The sequence below is a fragment of the Gavia stellata genome, chromosome Z (genome assembly GCF_030936135.1).
Source record: "Gavia stellata isolate bGavSte3 chromosome Z, bGavSte3.hap2, whole genome shotgun sequence".
NCBI classification, from domain to species: domain Eukaryota; kingdom Metazoa; phylum Chordata; class Aves; order Gaviiformes; family Gaviidae; genus Gavia; species Gavia stellata.
Window position 1 is genome coordinate 11678984 of NC_082637.1, and position 15642 is coordinate 11694625.

Consider the following 15642-nt stretch of genomic DNA (forward strand, 5'->3'; position numbering starts at 1 on the left):
AAAAGACAGTAATAGAAAATCTGTGTCATCCTTGACAGCAATGGTTCATCTTATTTTGGACGCATCAGTATTAGGAGAGTTATAAATTGGAAGCATCTTTAATAGGAAGAGAGACTGAGTAGACTTGGCAGGCAGGATTGAAATAAATCATTCTGCTGCATTCTCTCTTCTAATAAGGGGACATCAGATGCACATGCAGATGCCAGCTGTCTAAAGTATTAATGCTTCAACAGCCTCAGTATCTATTAGAGTTTCTTTGCAGAAATTCAGCATTATTTGCTAGAAATTGACTCATGGAAAGTAGGCTGATGATCAAGAAAAAAATCCACGGATTAAGGATGTGGTGGAAGTCCTGTTCTCTGCCTGAAAAATAGAACTGGACGTGACACTAGAAAGTGTGCTGCAAGGAAGCAGTTCCCTATTAATGCCTTAATAATATGGCCTCAGTGACCCTAAAAGCTCTTCTCTGAAGGAAACTGTTTGCAGATGAATCTGCTGAGGAAGTGAGAGAGACTTACAGGACTCTGCGGTCTTTTCAGGATAAAACACAGCAGTTGCTGCAAAATATCTGTGCACTCTTCCACTGTTGCTGCCGCTAAGCTCTTTAAAAGCCAGCAGGTTATAAAGCAGAACAGAAATGTGCTAAGACTGATGGCTCCCATGGTCTTCACTTTACTTTTTCTAAAATGGGTTTTCAAAGTATACCTCTAGCTGATGTGTTTCCATGTCACCTTCAAGTGCTCTTAAACATTTCCCTTTACAAAGAAAGCAGCTGATCAAAACTGTGCAGGGTCCATTGAAGGGAGGAAGGCAGATGGTACGAGCTCTTGGGGATCAGGGGGTTTTAGGGCTTTGTTGGCTTTCTTTGTCCTCCAGCATGTTTGAGCTGTTATAGTTCACTTTTGTCTTTTCTCTGTCACAAGCCCCACCTTTCTTTCGCATACGTAAAGTTTTCTTTTATGGTGGTAAGACCTCTCCTTCTTTCTTTTACTTTCGTGTAGTTTTATCCCCTTGGTGTCAAGCCTCTACTTTACTGCTTAGATGGCTAGGTAGTCCTAGTAGCAATCTTGGGCTATTCTGTGGCTTCTGTGGCTGCTTTGCGTTTTCCTCTTCTGCGACTTAGTAGTGTTTCAAATGTCCTAAAAAACCGGAAAAAGCTTAAATTACTTGCTTGTAGTGCACTGCTTAGTTCTGAGGAAATAAATTTAATCTGAGTCCTTTTTACCTCCAAGCCAGACCTTCTCTCTGCAGGAACTGCCCTTTCCCCATGCCGGGATATCCCTGGGTGCCAGCGCATATCAAAGTTAATGAAGTTATGATTGTCCATTGATTTCCTCACTCTTGCAGGGACCTAAGTGCGCACAGTTATTGCTGTTTTTGTTTCCAGTTTCAGATCTACGGAGAAAGCTTTGCATTTTCTTCTGAAGTTGTTCTTGAGGGAGGTCAGCAGTTAAGACACTGAGTATACTCATACTTCCTTAGCGCTCAAGAAAGATACTAGATTTATTAATGTAAAACAGGAGTGGACATTCCTTGGCTCCAATACAAGTAAATTCACTGTGGAGAGTAATGGATCACAGTACATGTGAAACAGTAGCACGTGTAATTTGTCCATAGAACCATCCCCCTGGGGGACTATGTCTCTCACATATTGGGCATTTTAATTTCTTTAAAACAAAGGTTGGGTTTCCTTTTTTTTTTTTCTAAATTGTACCTGTGTGGATCTGCTACATGTGAACTAGAAGGAAATCTGTATTATACTGTTACAGAGGTTTGCAAACAACTCACTGGAGTGTTCCACTGCTTGGGAGTTGACAAGGCTTATGGAATAATTATGCATGAAAAATTCTTTGTTTTTTGTGTTTTCAGTTGGATAATTTATAACTTATTTGGCCTTTCTTCTTGTGCATGTTGTTGAAGCTTCAAGAGAGATGTGGAAGTTCCTTAATGTTTTGAAATAGTTGCAAGAATTCACTTTTACATGAAAATAGATGATGATATTGTAAGATAAGCTTGTCTGTCAGATAACTCATTGGAACGCTGGGGCCATTTTACGTCATTAAGATGCATCTTCTGCTGATGAATATCTGTAGCATGTATTGCTTGAATATGCATACATCTACCCAGTTACTGGACACTTGTACCAAACTCCTAGATTAAAGCCATTCAAAGTTAAGAGAAAGACTCCACTTTTTAACATGTTTTGATCTTGTCTACACGTTAGCAGTGATGGCCTTGGGAAGTTACATCAATAATGAAGTAACCACATAAAAGGTAGGAAGACGAGTCTGAAGTAAAATTTGGGGGAAAAAAAACCCTGAGTCTAAGCCAAAATCATGTATGTTTTAGTCTCATATCTCACGCTGTAGCCATGGACTAGCAGCTTGCTGTGGTGCTAGAGTGAACAAAGAAGCCTGGCACAAAGTGTATTCATGCTGTTGAAGCTTGGCAGAAGAAAGAGATGGATATGGACAGGCAGCATTAGGGAGCAGTGGTGCAGAATTGGTCAGCTGATAATTCAGGATCACAGTGCAGGCAAAAGCCTCTGAGTCCTCTTATGCTGAGTCCTCTTAGCATAATGAAAAAGGAATTAATTTTATTCTTTTCAAGGAGGATTTTGAATAAAAGCTGCGCCATAGAAGGAGCTGCCTGGGTAAGCACATGAGGGGTGGCTTGGGAGAAAGCGTTGAGATGCTTTTGGGCAAACTTCACAAGTAGTTTAAAACCAGGGATCATGGGCTGATCAGAGGCGGGAGTCAACTGCTGAAAGATGGTAGTGTGGATGTAGGCTGTGAAGGGCCTTCAGACTGAAGACATGGAGCATACCTTTCTCAGGAGAGAGAAGGGGCAGCAGTGGTCTAGGGAGATGATCTCTGCAGAAACGCAGGTCTGAGTGTGGCAAGTACTTCAGCAGCATAGGTGTGTGGGAAGGGTCGTGTTGTGGAGGTATGTGTGTTATACACATACTGCATTGTTCCGACATAGCATGGGTACAAAAACCATAACAAAACCTGTCAGGAGGGGAGAGGTTCAGCAGCAGGTAGATATCCATGGGTCACTTCAGTGCTCAGGAAGGCAATACAAATAAGATATCAGTTGCCTTCTGAAAGAGAAGTGTCATGGATTTCTCCAAGCTGGGGATCAGGAAAGGCTTCAGCTCCTGTGTAGCTCATTTGAACTTGCTTGTGGTTCACATTGTCAAACTCTAAAGAACATAATTCTTTCTACTCCTCTCTCTTAGGGGTTGTAATGTAACATGTTGGTGTTGCCTTTGTTTATATCCAAGAATGAACAGATTTGCTGTCCTTGATTTGTTTCCTGCAAAGATGAAATCTGGATTGTCATATGTTAAATGGAAAGGCCATAAGAGATTGCTCTATTTTTATTGCTTTGACAATCAAAAATTCTTTAACAAATGAAAGTATTAATTTGAGCTACAGAAGTAAACTCCGGAACCCCAACAGTCAACCACCAAGAACCCCTGCCTGCTGCCAAAATCCTGTGTCGTGAAGATTTTGTGGCTTTATAGGTGCTTCATCCTCAAAACCATTGCATACTGTGGACATGCTTTATAAAACCCTCCCGTGCCTGATGCAGTGATAGTGGTAAATTCAGACCTAACTGCTTTTTTTCCTTCCTTACAGAGCATGAGAAACACAGACTGTGTAAAAGTGCAGACTATATGAATTTACACTTCAAAGTGAAATGGCTGTACAATGAATATGTTCGTGATCTGCCTGCCTTCAAGGGGAAAGTGCCTGAATATCCAGCGTGAGTGTGTTATGTCTCCAGTAGTAAATCCCCACTACGCATCTCCTTGTGTTTACTTTGAGGGTAGTCATTTGGTTCTCCTGTGGCTGCCTTCATGATACACCATTTCTTCACTCCTGATTTCCTGTGTTTATGTGCATGTTTGTCCCCTCTGGTGTTCTACGCCACTGTCCCTGACACAATTATTGTATAGTATCTCCCAAGATCTCAAAAGCTTTAGCAATGGCACGGGCAGTCTTTAAGCCACTTCGTGCCTGCAGTGTGGGGTTTGGTCAATTCTTGAACAGCAGACTTCTGGATGTATGCTTACATTCTTGTGTTAATAGGTACAGCTTTATCTGTATGTATTGTATGTATGTCTGTATGTGTGTGTATGAATGTCATATGTATACACACACAACAGGATTTGTAAGTAAAAGATAGCATTTTCTTTTTTTATTAAGACCAGGTGGTTTAGTTGGAAACATCAGATAAGTGGTTGCTCTTAAGCTCTAAGCAATTGCTTGCAACTTTTGTTTAATTTCAAAAGAGCAGCAGTGGATTTCAGACCCGAAGAAGGTTTATGAGCCCAAAAAGTTGTCTGAGCAACCTGAGGAGAATACTATAGCTAGAGTCCCACACTTGGCCTAAGGCAAGAGCAGGTGTGTTGTTTCTGATCAATGTTTAATTCGCTTTCAGTGATGGTTGCTCCATATCTCCTTCAAGCAGCTTCTTTCCCTGTGCTTTTCTGTTACCCCTCCACCTGATTTTGGGGGGTTAACACACTCCCCTTTTTCCCCCTCCAAATTTTTCTTGCTTTGATATGAGCTTGTTGTATCCTGTCCTGCCAGCCTGGGCATGAAGAAGAGATTGTTCCTGTTTTACAAGAGTAAAATGCTTTTCTCATGTCCCTTCCCAGGCTTCTGCTGGTTCTCATTTGTTTCCAGTTTTCCTTATAAGTGAGGTTTACTCACCTCTCTCCAGCTGGTCTGTGTCTGGACATACAACACCCAGACTTAAATACTGATGTTTCATCTAAATCTTGCCTTGCATTGCCTTGCAGGCAGTGCTGCTGCTCTCGCATGCTGGGGTGATAGCAGCCTGTTTTTTTTTTTTCCCCAGTGGTATTGTTGACTAGTGATAATTCCAGTGGGCCACAAACCACCCCCCCCCGCCCCCACGCACCCTCGACAGAGTGTCCAAACTGTTCTTCCTATGCTGTATATGACTGTTAGCTGCTGTCTAAATGCAGCACTTTGCACTTGCCCCTCTTGAAAAATACGTTTTGCTTGAACTGTGTTTCCAGTTTGGCATTTTGAATTCTCTTCCCATCCTGTGGTGCACACAGTCCCTCAAGCCTGGCGCTAGCTGCATACTAATAAGGCTTGAGGCAGTTGGCGTAATTGCTCAGCTTCGGCTATGGGCCTTGCTTAACAAATCAGGTCAGCAAGAGGCATTAACTCGGTAAATAGGGTGTTGGAGTGACAATCTCAGAAGCCCCATTCTCTTTGCTGTGCCTCTGAGTCAGTGCAGTCTCAGGCAAGCCATCAGATATTCTTAACCTCTCTTTTTCTCCTGTGTAATCAGGATAATGATGCTCAGTTTCATTCCGCAGCCTTTTGCAGACTGTTCTGCTCTGATGGCCTTTGTGGTAGAGCTTCAGTGCTCGTGTACGTTTGCAGCCGCTGGCTTTGTTACTTCACTCTTGTATTTTAGTACAATAGCCACATTGTCAGACACAGGTGATGTTTATTTCAACCATAACCTTCACCTGTCATGAAATATCCCCTTGGTATCAATTACAGCAATGTGCTTTTGTCTTTTGATTTACTTCATCACAAGGAATTTTTAGTCTTGAAGCTTCCTTAAACAAAGGATTCCACGCATCAGGTTTGCACATCAGTAAACTCTTTAGACGAAACTAAATTGCTGCTGTCCACAGAACAGCTAAGTTGTCTGTCTACTCGACAGACAAGAGGCTATCCACAAACTTGCTTTTCCTGTTGAAACTATGAGAAACTATGTTTCTGATAGCCTTGAGATATGATTGAATAAAATGAAGGCTCCAAAGTATTGAAGCTGAAGTTTTTATGCTCCCCTTATTTTCTGAAATGCAGCAGCAGTTTCTGAAACTGAAGTAGCAACATAGGTGGGAGTGGATCTTCAAAACTTCCTCTCTTCACTTTTTAGCTGCCAGCTAAAAGCTGTGAAGTGTCAGTTTCCGAAAACCCCTAGCTTTTTAGATGTGTAAAGAAGTGTTCTATGTTTTGTTTTAATACTGATGTTAGCCTGCAGCTAGTATTGTAGCTGTACTGGAGACTACCTCCTCTCTGGTGGGGGAAGGCATTCCTTCCTTTGAAATCCTGGCTCATTCTTCTGGCTCACTTCATCAAACATAGTATTTATTCTCTTACTCTTTGAAACCCTGCCTGCCTTCTCGCCTCTGCGCTTGCCAAGGCCCACAGGATGTTCATTGGGTACCCACATGCATCAACACAGCAAATGAACAAGATTAATTCACCTGTAAAGTCTGAGACCACAGGAGCCAGGCTTGTGGCCAAGCTGAAATTGCAGCCTTTTGTGTTACGTTACTGTTGTGCAGCCAACAGAGGTAAACTTTAATTTAGTCACAAAGCACCGCTCCCTTTCCCGGCAGGCAGGACTGAGACATATTCTGTGCAAACCTTGTTTGAAGAGGTTGGCCATGCCATCTCGAGTCAGGCTGTGCTGACCCCCTGCAAGCACAGAACGTGTCTGGAGCAGCACTGTCAGCCTCTGCCTTGTGTGCTGATGCGTGAGTCATTACAGCGTTTGCTTCTGGATCAATAATTGAAGCAGACGAGGAAGAAGATATTTGCCATGTAACAACATTTTGAAGTTATTTCTGCATGAGATCAGGTTATTTTTACTAGGTTCTGTGCTAGATAATTTTGAATATCATTTTGGATATGTTGCCTTCGTAGTCCTCAGACTCCCCCCTCACTTGCTCAGCAGCCTAAGACCTGATAGTAAAACCCTGAAAGGGGTATTTGGCCTAAGATAACTCTAGGTTTGCGTTACAGCTCAAAGCGTATTTTGGTCCTGAATGTGCCGAGGGTCTGGAAGTATTTATAGATGATTTATCTCTTGTGTTTTTCTAGCAGCCAATAAGGGAAAAAGTTGAGGCTGGCTTTGCAAATGTAGTTACAGAATTTCCTGAACTGATCCAAGTGATTCACTTTGTATTTAAACATTCATATTAAACCTCTTTCTGGAGGTAGGGCATTTTTTTATTTGGGGGGGAGGTGGTGGTAATTCCCCTCCCCACCCACCCCCTCCCAATAGTACCTTTTTCCTAACTACCTGTGTTTAGACAATTTGGTAAGACATTAAAATACCTATGCAGTTTATTTTGTGTATCAACATATGGTAGCCATAAAAATGGGCAATGACTGTTGTGAACAGTGAATGGCCCTTTCTTATGGATATGGTACAATAACTACGGATGAATGATAATCAGGAAGTAGTTCTACTTCTTGGAGTGAAAATTGTGGCTTCTGGCACAAACAAGTAACCTCCCTGTACATGGACCTATGACATGTGAACCAGTCAGCAGCTTGCAGCCTGGGAACTGTGAAAGAGGTGGAAGACATGTAGTTGCTTCCTTCTAAACTGCCTGAGTTCTCTTCTAATGATTGAGCTGTTGCTTTAAAATATGCTGTTGTAATTAATAACAAAATATTGAAAACTCGAGAAACTTGCAGCAGACACTGAAATGTGCTGACTCTTAGGAGCCCGAAGTGCCATTTAAAAGGAGTTTTTCCAGAAGACAGGAAGTCCGTATGCCTGTGACAATGTTCTACTGTTGCTGTCTATATTATATAGGGCTGCATAGACAGGTTGCTGTTTGCATTTAACACTGTGTCAGTTACAATTTCCAATATTAGCATTGATGTGCTTTATATTTCAAAGTTTAGAGAGTATTTAAGGCTATCTAGTATGCTCTGTCTGTGAATTTGCTCTCATGTCTGGCACATGCTTTCATGTTCTTTGCAAACTCAGCCCATAATTAGCACAATCTCTGTGAACACAGCTGCCTGTTTAGAGGAGGCTGTACTCTGTGAAGCTCAGATAATAATCTTTTGTATGGACTGAAATCACACATGGGCACTTTTTCCCCTTATTTGTGAATGCTGTTTAGTAATATTTGAAATTAAGATTTGCTTCAGCTGTGGCATGTTGGCACTTGCACACAACAAATCCTAGACAAACATTTAAATAAAGCTGTAAGTGCTATGTTGTTGCTTAAACACAGACACACACACACATACCCCCCGCCCCCTGCTTTTGTACTATGTGGATATGTCCCATAGAGCAGAGAACAGAGGGATGACCAGCTGTAAGATCCCACCACTGAAGCTGCTTCTCACCTTGCCTATTTGGCCAAGGTGGGGTTGTGTAGAAGCCTTTTGTTCAGTGCAGGAGGTAGCTCCAGACACCACCTCATGTAAGGCATCTCCCTGAGATACAGCAGTGGCTGTTTCAGCAGCTTCTTGGATTCTGTGCTACCATTTAGCTTATCATCCTAAGTGAGGAGAAGGAATAGAGACAAACTTTGTTGTCCTACTTCTAAGATCTGCCTGGTTTGGGGACTTGACCATGTTCCAAGGCTGTTGGTTCAGCACTTAACATGAACTAAGTTTGTGCTTCTTTAAAAGAAAACAATGAAGAGCCGCTTACAGGGCTGGCCAGCTTCCTGCAAGCCCTAGCAGATGTGCTGTGCTGTCACCAGAAGTTAATCTTACTCAGGCATCTTCACAGTGAGATCAGCAGCCCATAGAAATCGGAGGGTGTTCTAGAAAAGGCTTGGGGAAAGGGAGAGCAGGATTAAAGTGGAGAAAACTTCTAGCCTTGATTCTCCCTCCTGGCATTCCAGAAATATGTCTGTAACTGCAGATAAAGTGGCTGAAGGGCCCTGGAAAACAGGCATTTCTTTTCTTCCCTTTATACTCATTTGCAGCTCTCACGTGAAAGTTGTAGACCCAAATGGGCAGCAGGACTGTGTGCCATCTCTCTCAGCATGCAGAGATAGTGGTATTAGAGGTCTGTCTTGTCCTGTCTGGCATATGGGTGAAAGGGGAAGGAAAGACAAAGTGCTCTGGGATGATGCCAAGTTAAGTGATGCTCAAGGGGAAAAAAGGGGAAGATACAAAGAAAAAGGAAAGACAGGGGAGAAGGACAAAACCAGCACAGGACCAACAATCTGCAGCGGCTGGGCTGAGCTCTATTCTGCTTGTCCAGCCCAAGTGATGGTATAGCTCCTGCTCACTGGTAGCTTTTGTACAGGTAGGAGTATTTTTGGGAATGCTGGCTGCACACACAGGTAACAGCATTCAGACATCTAACAGTGGCAAACTTTCACAAGGCTTGCTGAAACAGCAGCACTGTCTGTGTCTTGTTGGGGTGCTCTGCTTCTTGCTGTAACTTGCTGTCTTTCCTGTCCCTCCCTGCAGGTGGTTTGAGCAGTTTGTGATGCAGTGGCTGGACGAAAATGAAGATGTTTCTTTAGAATTCCTGCATGGTGCTCTGGAGAGAGATAAAAAAGATGGGGTATGTAGGTCACTCTGAGTGGAGGACTTGGTGCTGCATCCTTCAGTGCCCAGAACCAAACACCACTGTAAATTCAGCTGTCATACAAATGGAGGACGCAGCCCTTTTTGCTTGCTAAACAACTGGGAAAATTGTTTATTTTAGGACTTTTCTCTACAGTTCGCAGAGAGTTGTTTATTAGGAAGGTGCATATCATTCATTTATGTCTGTTCTGTTCTGCTGCTGTTAATCTGTTAGCCAGTAGCTTGGTGCTCTCTCATCTCTCTGTGTTTGTGAGTTGTAAAAATGCAATTGTACTTAGTCATGCAATGAGAATGTGACCTTAATCCATTGACAGAGTAATGTTATTCTTAATCTGCTGAGTATTCACGATGGAGAGCAAAAGCCTTCCCATTTGGTCAGTGACTGTTGGCACTGTAGTCTGTGATGCTAATATAAGCATTCTCTTTAATATCTAAATTTTAAGAAAAATGTAAAAAAAGCTCTTGACTCTCTCTTCCTCTCCTCATTAACTGACAGGCAAGCCATGCATTTCATTAAGGGTCTCAGCATCATGTTGCATTTCCTTGGTGCTTGTCATACCATAGTTGGTGAAAGACAGTAAACATATAACCCAACAAAACCAGCTATTTAGCTCCTCTGTGCCTTTTGGAGAGCTTTTGACTAATTCTGAGGAAGATGTAGGTTTTGGTAAATTTGTCCTGCCTCCAACATGGCAGATAATGGAGATGCCCACGAAACGGGTGTATTTCAGATCTTTCCATTTGAAAGTGACTCTTTGTACTTCTGTTTTAGTTCCAGCAAACATCCGAGCATGCTCTGTTCTCTTGCTCAGTGGTGGATGTCTTCACCCAGCTCAATCAGAGCTTTGAGATCATTAAGAAGCTGGAGTGCCCAGACCCTGTCATTGTTGCTCATTATAATAGGAGGTTTGCTAAGGTAACACCCTCAATATCCAGCTGTTTATCTTCCCTTAGTGGGATGGAAAACAGTATGATTTTCTTTTTTTGGTTTTATTGCCTGGAGTCCTCCTGGAGTGATAGAGGACAAGTAACAATGCTCACATCTTGTCTTCACAGACTATTGGGAAAGTGCTAATGCAGTATGCTGACATCCTCTCCAAGAGCTTCCAGTCCTACTGTTCTAAGGAGAAACTGGTGAGTCATGCTGACTTTCTCTTCTGACCTGACGAATCACATAATTGTCCTCATAAAAACAAATTTCTTGCATTGCACCTGACCATGTTGATGGTGTAAACAGTTTCGGTATTGTTTTTTGTCATCATTCCTGTGCTTTTGTGGATTGGATTCTGTCTTGGCCATAAAATAAAACTGGGTCCTGAGGGTGATCTGCAGGGCTTGGAGGCTGTCAGGTCCCCTTGAAATTAACTTCCACTCTGCCTGTCTGGGTTATGTGTCACAGAGGAGATTAAAAAAAAAAACAAAACTAAAACATAGAATCATTTAGGTTGGAAAAGACCTTTAGGATCATCAAGTCCAACCATTAACCTAACACTGGTAAGTCCACCACTAAACCCTAAGTACCTCATCCACACGTCTTTCAAATATCTCCAGGGATGTTGACTCCACCACCTCCCTGGGCAGCCTGTTCCAACACCTGACAACCCCTTCAGTGAGAAATTTTTCTTAATATCCAGTCTAAACCTCCCCGGCACAACTTGTGGCCATTTCCTCTTGTCCTATCACTTGTCACTTGGGAGAAGAGACCAGCATCCACCTGGCTACAACCTCCTTTCAGGTAGTTGTAGAGAGCGATGAGGTCTCCCCTCAGCCTCCTCTTCTCCAGACTCAACTACCCCATCTCCCTCAGCTGCTCCTCATCAGACTTGTGCTCCAGACCCCTCACCAGCTTCGTCGCCCTTCTCTGGACACGCTCCAGCACCTCAATATCTTTCTTGTAGTGAGGGGCCCAAAACTGAATGCAGTATTCGAGGTGCGGCCTCACCAGCGCCGAGTACAGGGGGACAATTACTTCTCTCGTCCTGCTGGCCACACTATTTCTGATACAGGCCAGGATGCCGTTGGCCTTCTTGGCCACCTGGGCACACTGCTGGCTCATATTCAGCCGGCTGTCGACCAACACCCCCAGGTTCTTTTCCACTGGGCAGCTTTCCAGCCACTCGTCCCCAAGCCTGTAGCGTTGCCTGGGGTTGTTGTGACCCAAGTGCAGGACCCAGCACTTGGCCTTGTTGAACCTCACACAACTGGCCTGGGCCCATCGATCCAGCCTGTCCAGATCCCTCTGCAGAGTCTTCAAGCAGAAGGAGCTTCTGCCCTCGAGCAGATCAACACACCCGCCCAACTTGGTGTCATCTGCAAACTTACTGAGGGAGCACTCAATCCCCTTGTCCAGATCATTGATTAAGATGTTAAACAAGACCGGCCCCAATACCGAGCCCTGGGGAACACCACTTGTGACTGGCCACCAACTGGATTTAACTCCATTCACCACAACCCTTTGGGCCTGGCCATCCAGACAGTTTTTTACCCAGCAAATAGTGCACCTGTCCAAGCCATGAGCAGTCAGTTTCTCCAGGAGAATGCTGTGGGAAACAGCATGGGCACAAGTTCCTCTGTAGATCTGGTACTCAGCAGCACTCTCGGTTTACTGTTGTCTTCATCTAATTATCTTGCTGTTTAATTCTGAATTAAATAAAATTCTATGTATTAAATGAAACAGGGTCTTACATTTTTGAACCCTGGGTCTGTCCCATGCCGGTTTTGCTATCTCCTGCACCTGTACTGGGGATGTAACAGCAGAGGCAAGAGTCTGTTCAGGCTGTGCTTGACTGTTGCTCCCAAGCTTGGCGTGGCAGGACGTGGTGTGTCTCTGAATACAGCTTTGGCTGGCACTTCCCCTTCTGATCTGGGATGTACACCATTCACAATAGTACACTGCAGCATTAAGAGGCTGGATGCTTGCAGGGCATGGCAGTACATACAGGCTACAGCTGGATATATCCTCACTAGATAAAGAGGGTTGGGCCTTGTCCTGACACTGATGCCTTGTCAACTCATTGTCTGTTTGTGATGAAGCTGAGGAGGAAAATATGACAGCAGAGATCTCTCTGATCTGGGGTTTCTGGAACTGGCCATCCCATTTCACGCTAGAGAAAAAAATGACTTGTCTTTTTTGGTTTGGGTGCTGAAATCCGTGCATGCCCTACCTCCTATTAGACTCTCAGATCTGGTGGTACTTGGGGAAGGGTGTTGAGGCACAGACGGTACCACTGATGAAAATGTGTTGGCATCCTGAGCAGTAACAGGCATCTGCTTTTGTCCCTCCAGCCGTGCATCCTGATGAATAACATCCAACAGCTGAGGGTGCAGCTAGAGAAGATGTTTGAAGCCATGGGTGGTAAAGAGGTAAGAGCGCTAAGAGACTGAGTATTACTCATTCCTACTGCACTGTTACTATGTTATTTGCATCATACTGGTACTTGCAGACTGCAGTCATAATGAGAGCCCCGTGACACCTGGCAGTCTAAGAAGTGTGAGGGGACAGCCGTGCCTGAAGACTTCTCAATAAAACTTATCCTAAGATGCAGGAGCGAGTGTTTCGAGGCACAGAATAGCATGGAGGAGGAAAGAGAAGAATGTGTACTGTGCTCATGTGGGCTGGATGTGGTCATGGTTGATGCTTTCACAGCTCTGAAGACAGACAGATAGGTCTGAGAACTGTTGACATCAAGTCATTTTATGTGGCGTATAAATGTGGGATAGTACCTTTGGCATTAAATGTCCAATATCTCATATATGCCAGACATGCAAATAAGAGTTCTGTACTCATGCTTTGTTGGATACTTAGATGTCTCCATGAATATAAATATCTTAGTTTTTGTTGTCTGTTCTGAGATGGCCATTTTTACAGATATAAGGTTTTCCTCCCCCATATCACTGTGTCTGTTCTGATATAATCTGTGTATCTGTTTTCTTTCTCTTCTTTTTTCATTGCTTTTCGAGATTTGTGAAGATGGAGAAAAGGCTGCTGATGCTGATGTTAGGAAAAAATTATTTTCAAATCCTAAGTGCATTCTCTTCGGTTGTGTTGTGGTAGAACCTGTGCTATGCTAAGAGGAAAGTCAGCTTTGCTGATGGGCAGTCAGTTTTTGTCTGTATTGCGGTTTCTTGTGTTCAGTGGCAGAATTCTATGAAGTGGCAAAAATCTCAACATATAGATTTACCCCATGAGGCAAGAAAAACTGCTGTCATTCTTTCACATGTGATCTCAACAATCCTAATTTCTGAGCCTTACATCAAGAACTAGAATTACACACTCCCAGCTGTAATAGCAGTGGTAGCTAAATGCTCATTTTTGAGGAAAAAATAAACTTGTGATGAAACATTTGTGAAGTGGTTTATAAAGTTTTAATCCATGTGCACTTAATTAAGGAATCGATTTGCTGCTTTTTTCCATAGTGGTGGCCATTAAGTAGAGTTTCCCTGTATTTCAAATTGAAAACACCACCTGCAAATTGAAAATACCACCTGATAGTGTGTTAAATAGGGGGGTTAAAAAAAGTGTTTATTAAGACTATCTGCTGCTTTTCCTAGCCTAGATTTCTTCTCTGCATTCTGCCCTTTTAAAACCTTCCTCAGGAGGTATAGGTAAGGTAGAATAGAGGTGATAAGTCCACTATTTCCCCTGCACTGTGGAAGCAAAAGAAAAAATAAGGGAGAGGAATCCAGACTGCAAGCAATAAAACTCACAGGAAGAAACCTGGCAAACACACTAGGAAGCTGGTTTTTGGAAGTTATTTTTTTCATTTCTTTTCTTTTCAAATGCTGCTTGACCACTTCATTAGGCTGCCTCCGATCACCAGAAATAAATCGTGTCGTGTTAGGTGCCTGCGTTATTTGCTGTCCCCAGGGGGTTTCCCTCTTGGTAACTATGTAGTACTTTCCTTCTTGACTTGAAACCTGCCAGGTCCTCTGTTCTGCTAGAGTAAACAAGGTCTTGTCCTAGTTTGAGCAGTCCTTTTTCTGATGTAGATTGAACCTGGCTAGTGAGTAACAGTTGGTGGGACCACAGCTTTGCAAATAGAACATGTAGAGAAACATGCTGCTGGAAATGCATATATGGGTTTTATGCTGTCCTTCAGGAAGGGCAGTTCTTGCTTTCTGTGAGAGACTTGACTTATATTAATCAATACATCACACAGTAGCTTGAACAAACGTAAGCATTGTCCTGACTTTTCTACCCAGAAAGGAACTGCTTCCTTGGGGCAATAAGAAAGTAGCATAGTGGTATGTCCTGGTCGTCTTGAACTGTTCACCTTTTTGTGTTCTCAAAGCTGTTGTCGGGAACTAGGTACCAAATATTCCATTGTGGGACATATGTTAGATGTACCACATGTGAAGCCAGAACTTGGGGACTGGTTTCAGTTACTGTGTACTTGTGGCTTCCTCTGCTTCCAATTCAGATCTGTCTACAGCTGTAGATGTGCATCTTCACTGCACAACTCTAGAAAGCTTTGAAATACTACTGCTACCTAGCACTCTTTGCCAGTGGGTCCAAAACACACTCCTGCGGAAATCCCTATCACTTACTCCCTTTTGCAGCAAGGGAAACAAAGGGACAAGGGCTCACCCCTAGTCACCCTGCAGTGTAATGGCGTAACATGGAATGGAAGTGCTTGTCCAATACTATTTCTTGAGATTGTGATCCTTGATATAGTGCTTTCCTTTACTTTTTTCCCCCCAAATGAGGAATGTGACCTTTGCCCCCACTTCTCTTACTCGTTTTCTAACTGTAGTACTCGGAAGGCATAGAACAGGGCAAAAATTGCCCAGCATCTCTGGATTTAACGTGTTGACATCACGTGGTCTGTGCACATTAATAGTCAGAAACAGTAAGGACAGCAGCAGAGCTTTAGAGAGCTCTGTGTGGAGGGATTCTCAAGGCATATATATACACACACACACACGCACACGTGCATATATATGTACACACGCGCGCGCACACAGAAAGAAGTATCATAAGATTTTTAGGATTTATAATTAATACTTTTATTTCCCTTCCAAGCTGTGTTGATCTCATGCGATCAAAACAGCTTCACTGTGACTCAGTAGTGTTCTCAGACATTCCTGAAGCATGTTTTGGAAAGGCAGCATTTATGGAGTGGCAGGTAGCATTGAAAGCATAATGAACAGTGAAACTGGGGGTGAGTCCTGGATGGAAATTGGGTATATGGAAACCTTTCTGAATCATTTCCAATACACCCACAGAATGGAGACTGTAATTTAGCTCTGTGCTAAAGTGTGGGCTATATAGATTCATTGC

The 15642-nt window shown here is 43.2% G+C and overlaps 1 protein-coding gene across 1 annotated transcript in view; it reads left to right on the forward strand.

The window, feature by feature from the left end:
* UNC13B (unc-13 homolog B) overlaps nt 1–15642 on the forward strand; it is a 193605-nt gene that overhangs the window by 147117 nt on the left and 30846 nt on the right. Inside the window, 5 exon segments of the mRNA XM_059834445.1 lie at nt 3645–3771; nt 9243–9339; nt 10135–10278; nt 10419–10496; nt 12648–12725. Coding sequence (XP_059690428.1) covers nt 3645–3771; nt 9243–9339; nt 10135–10278; nt 10419–10496; nt 12648–12725 — 524 coding nt within the window.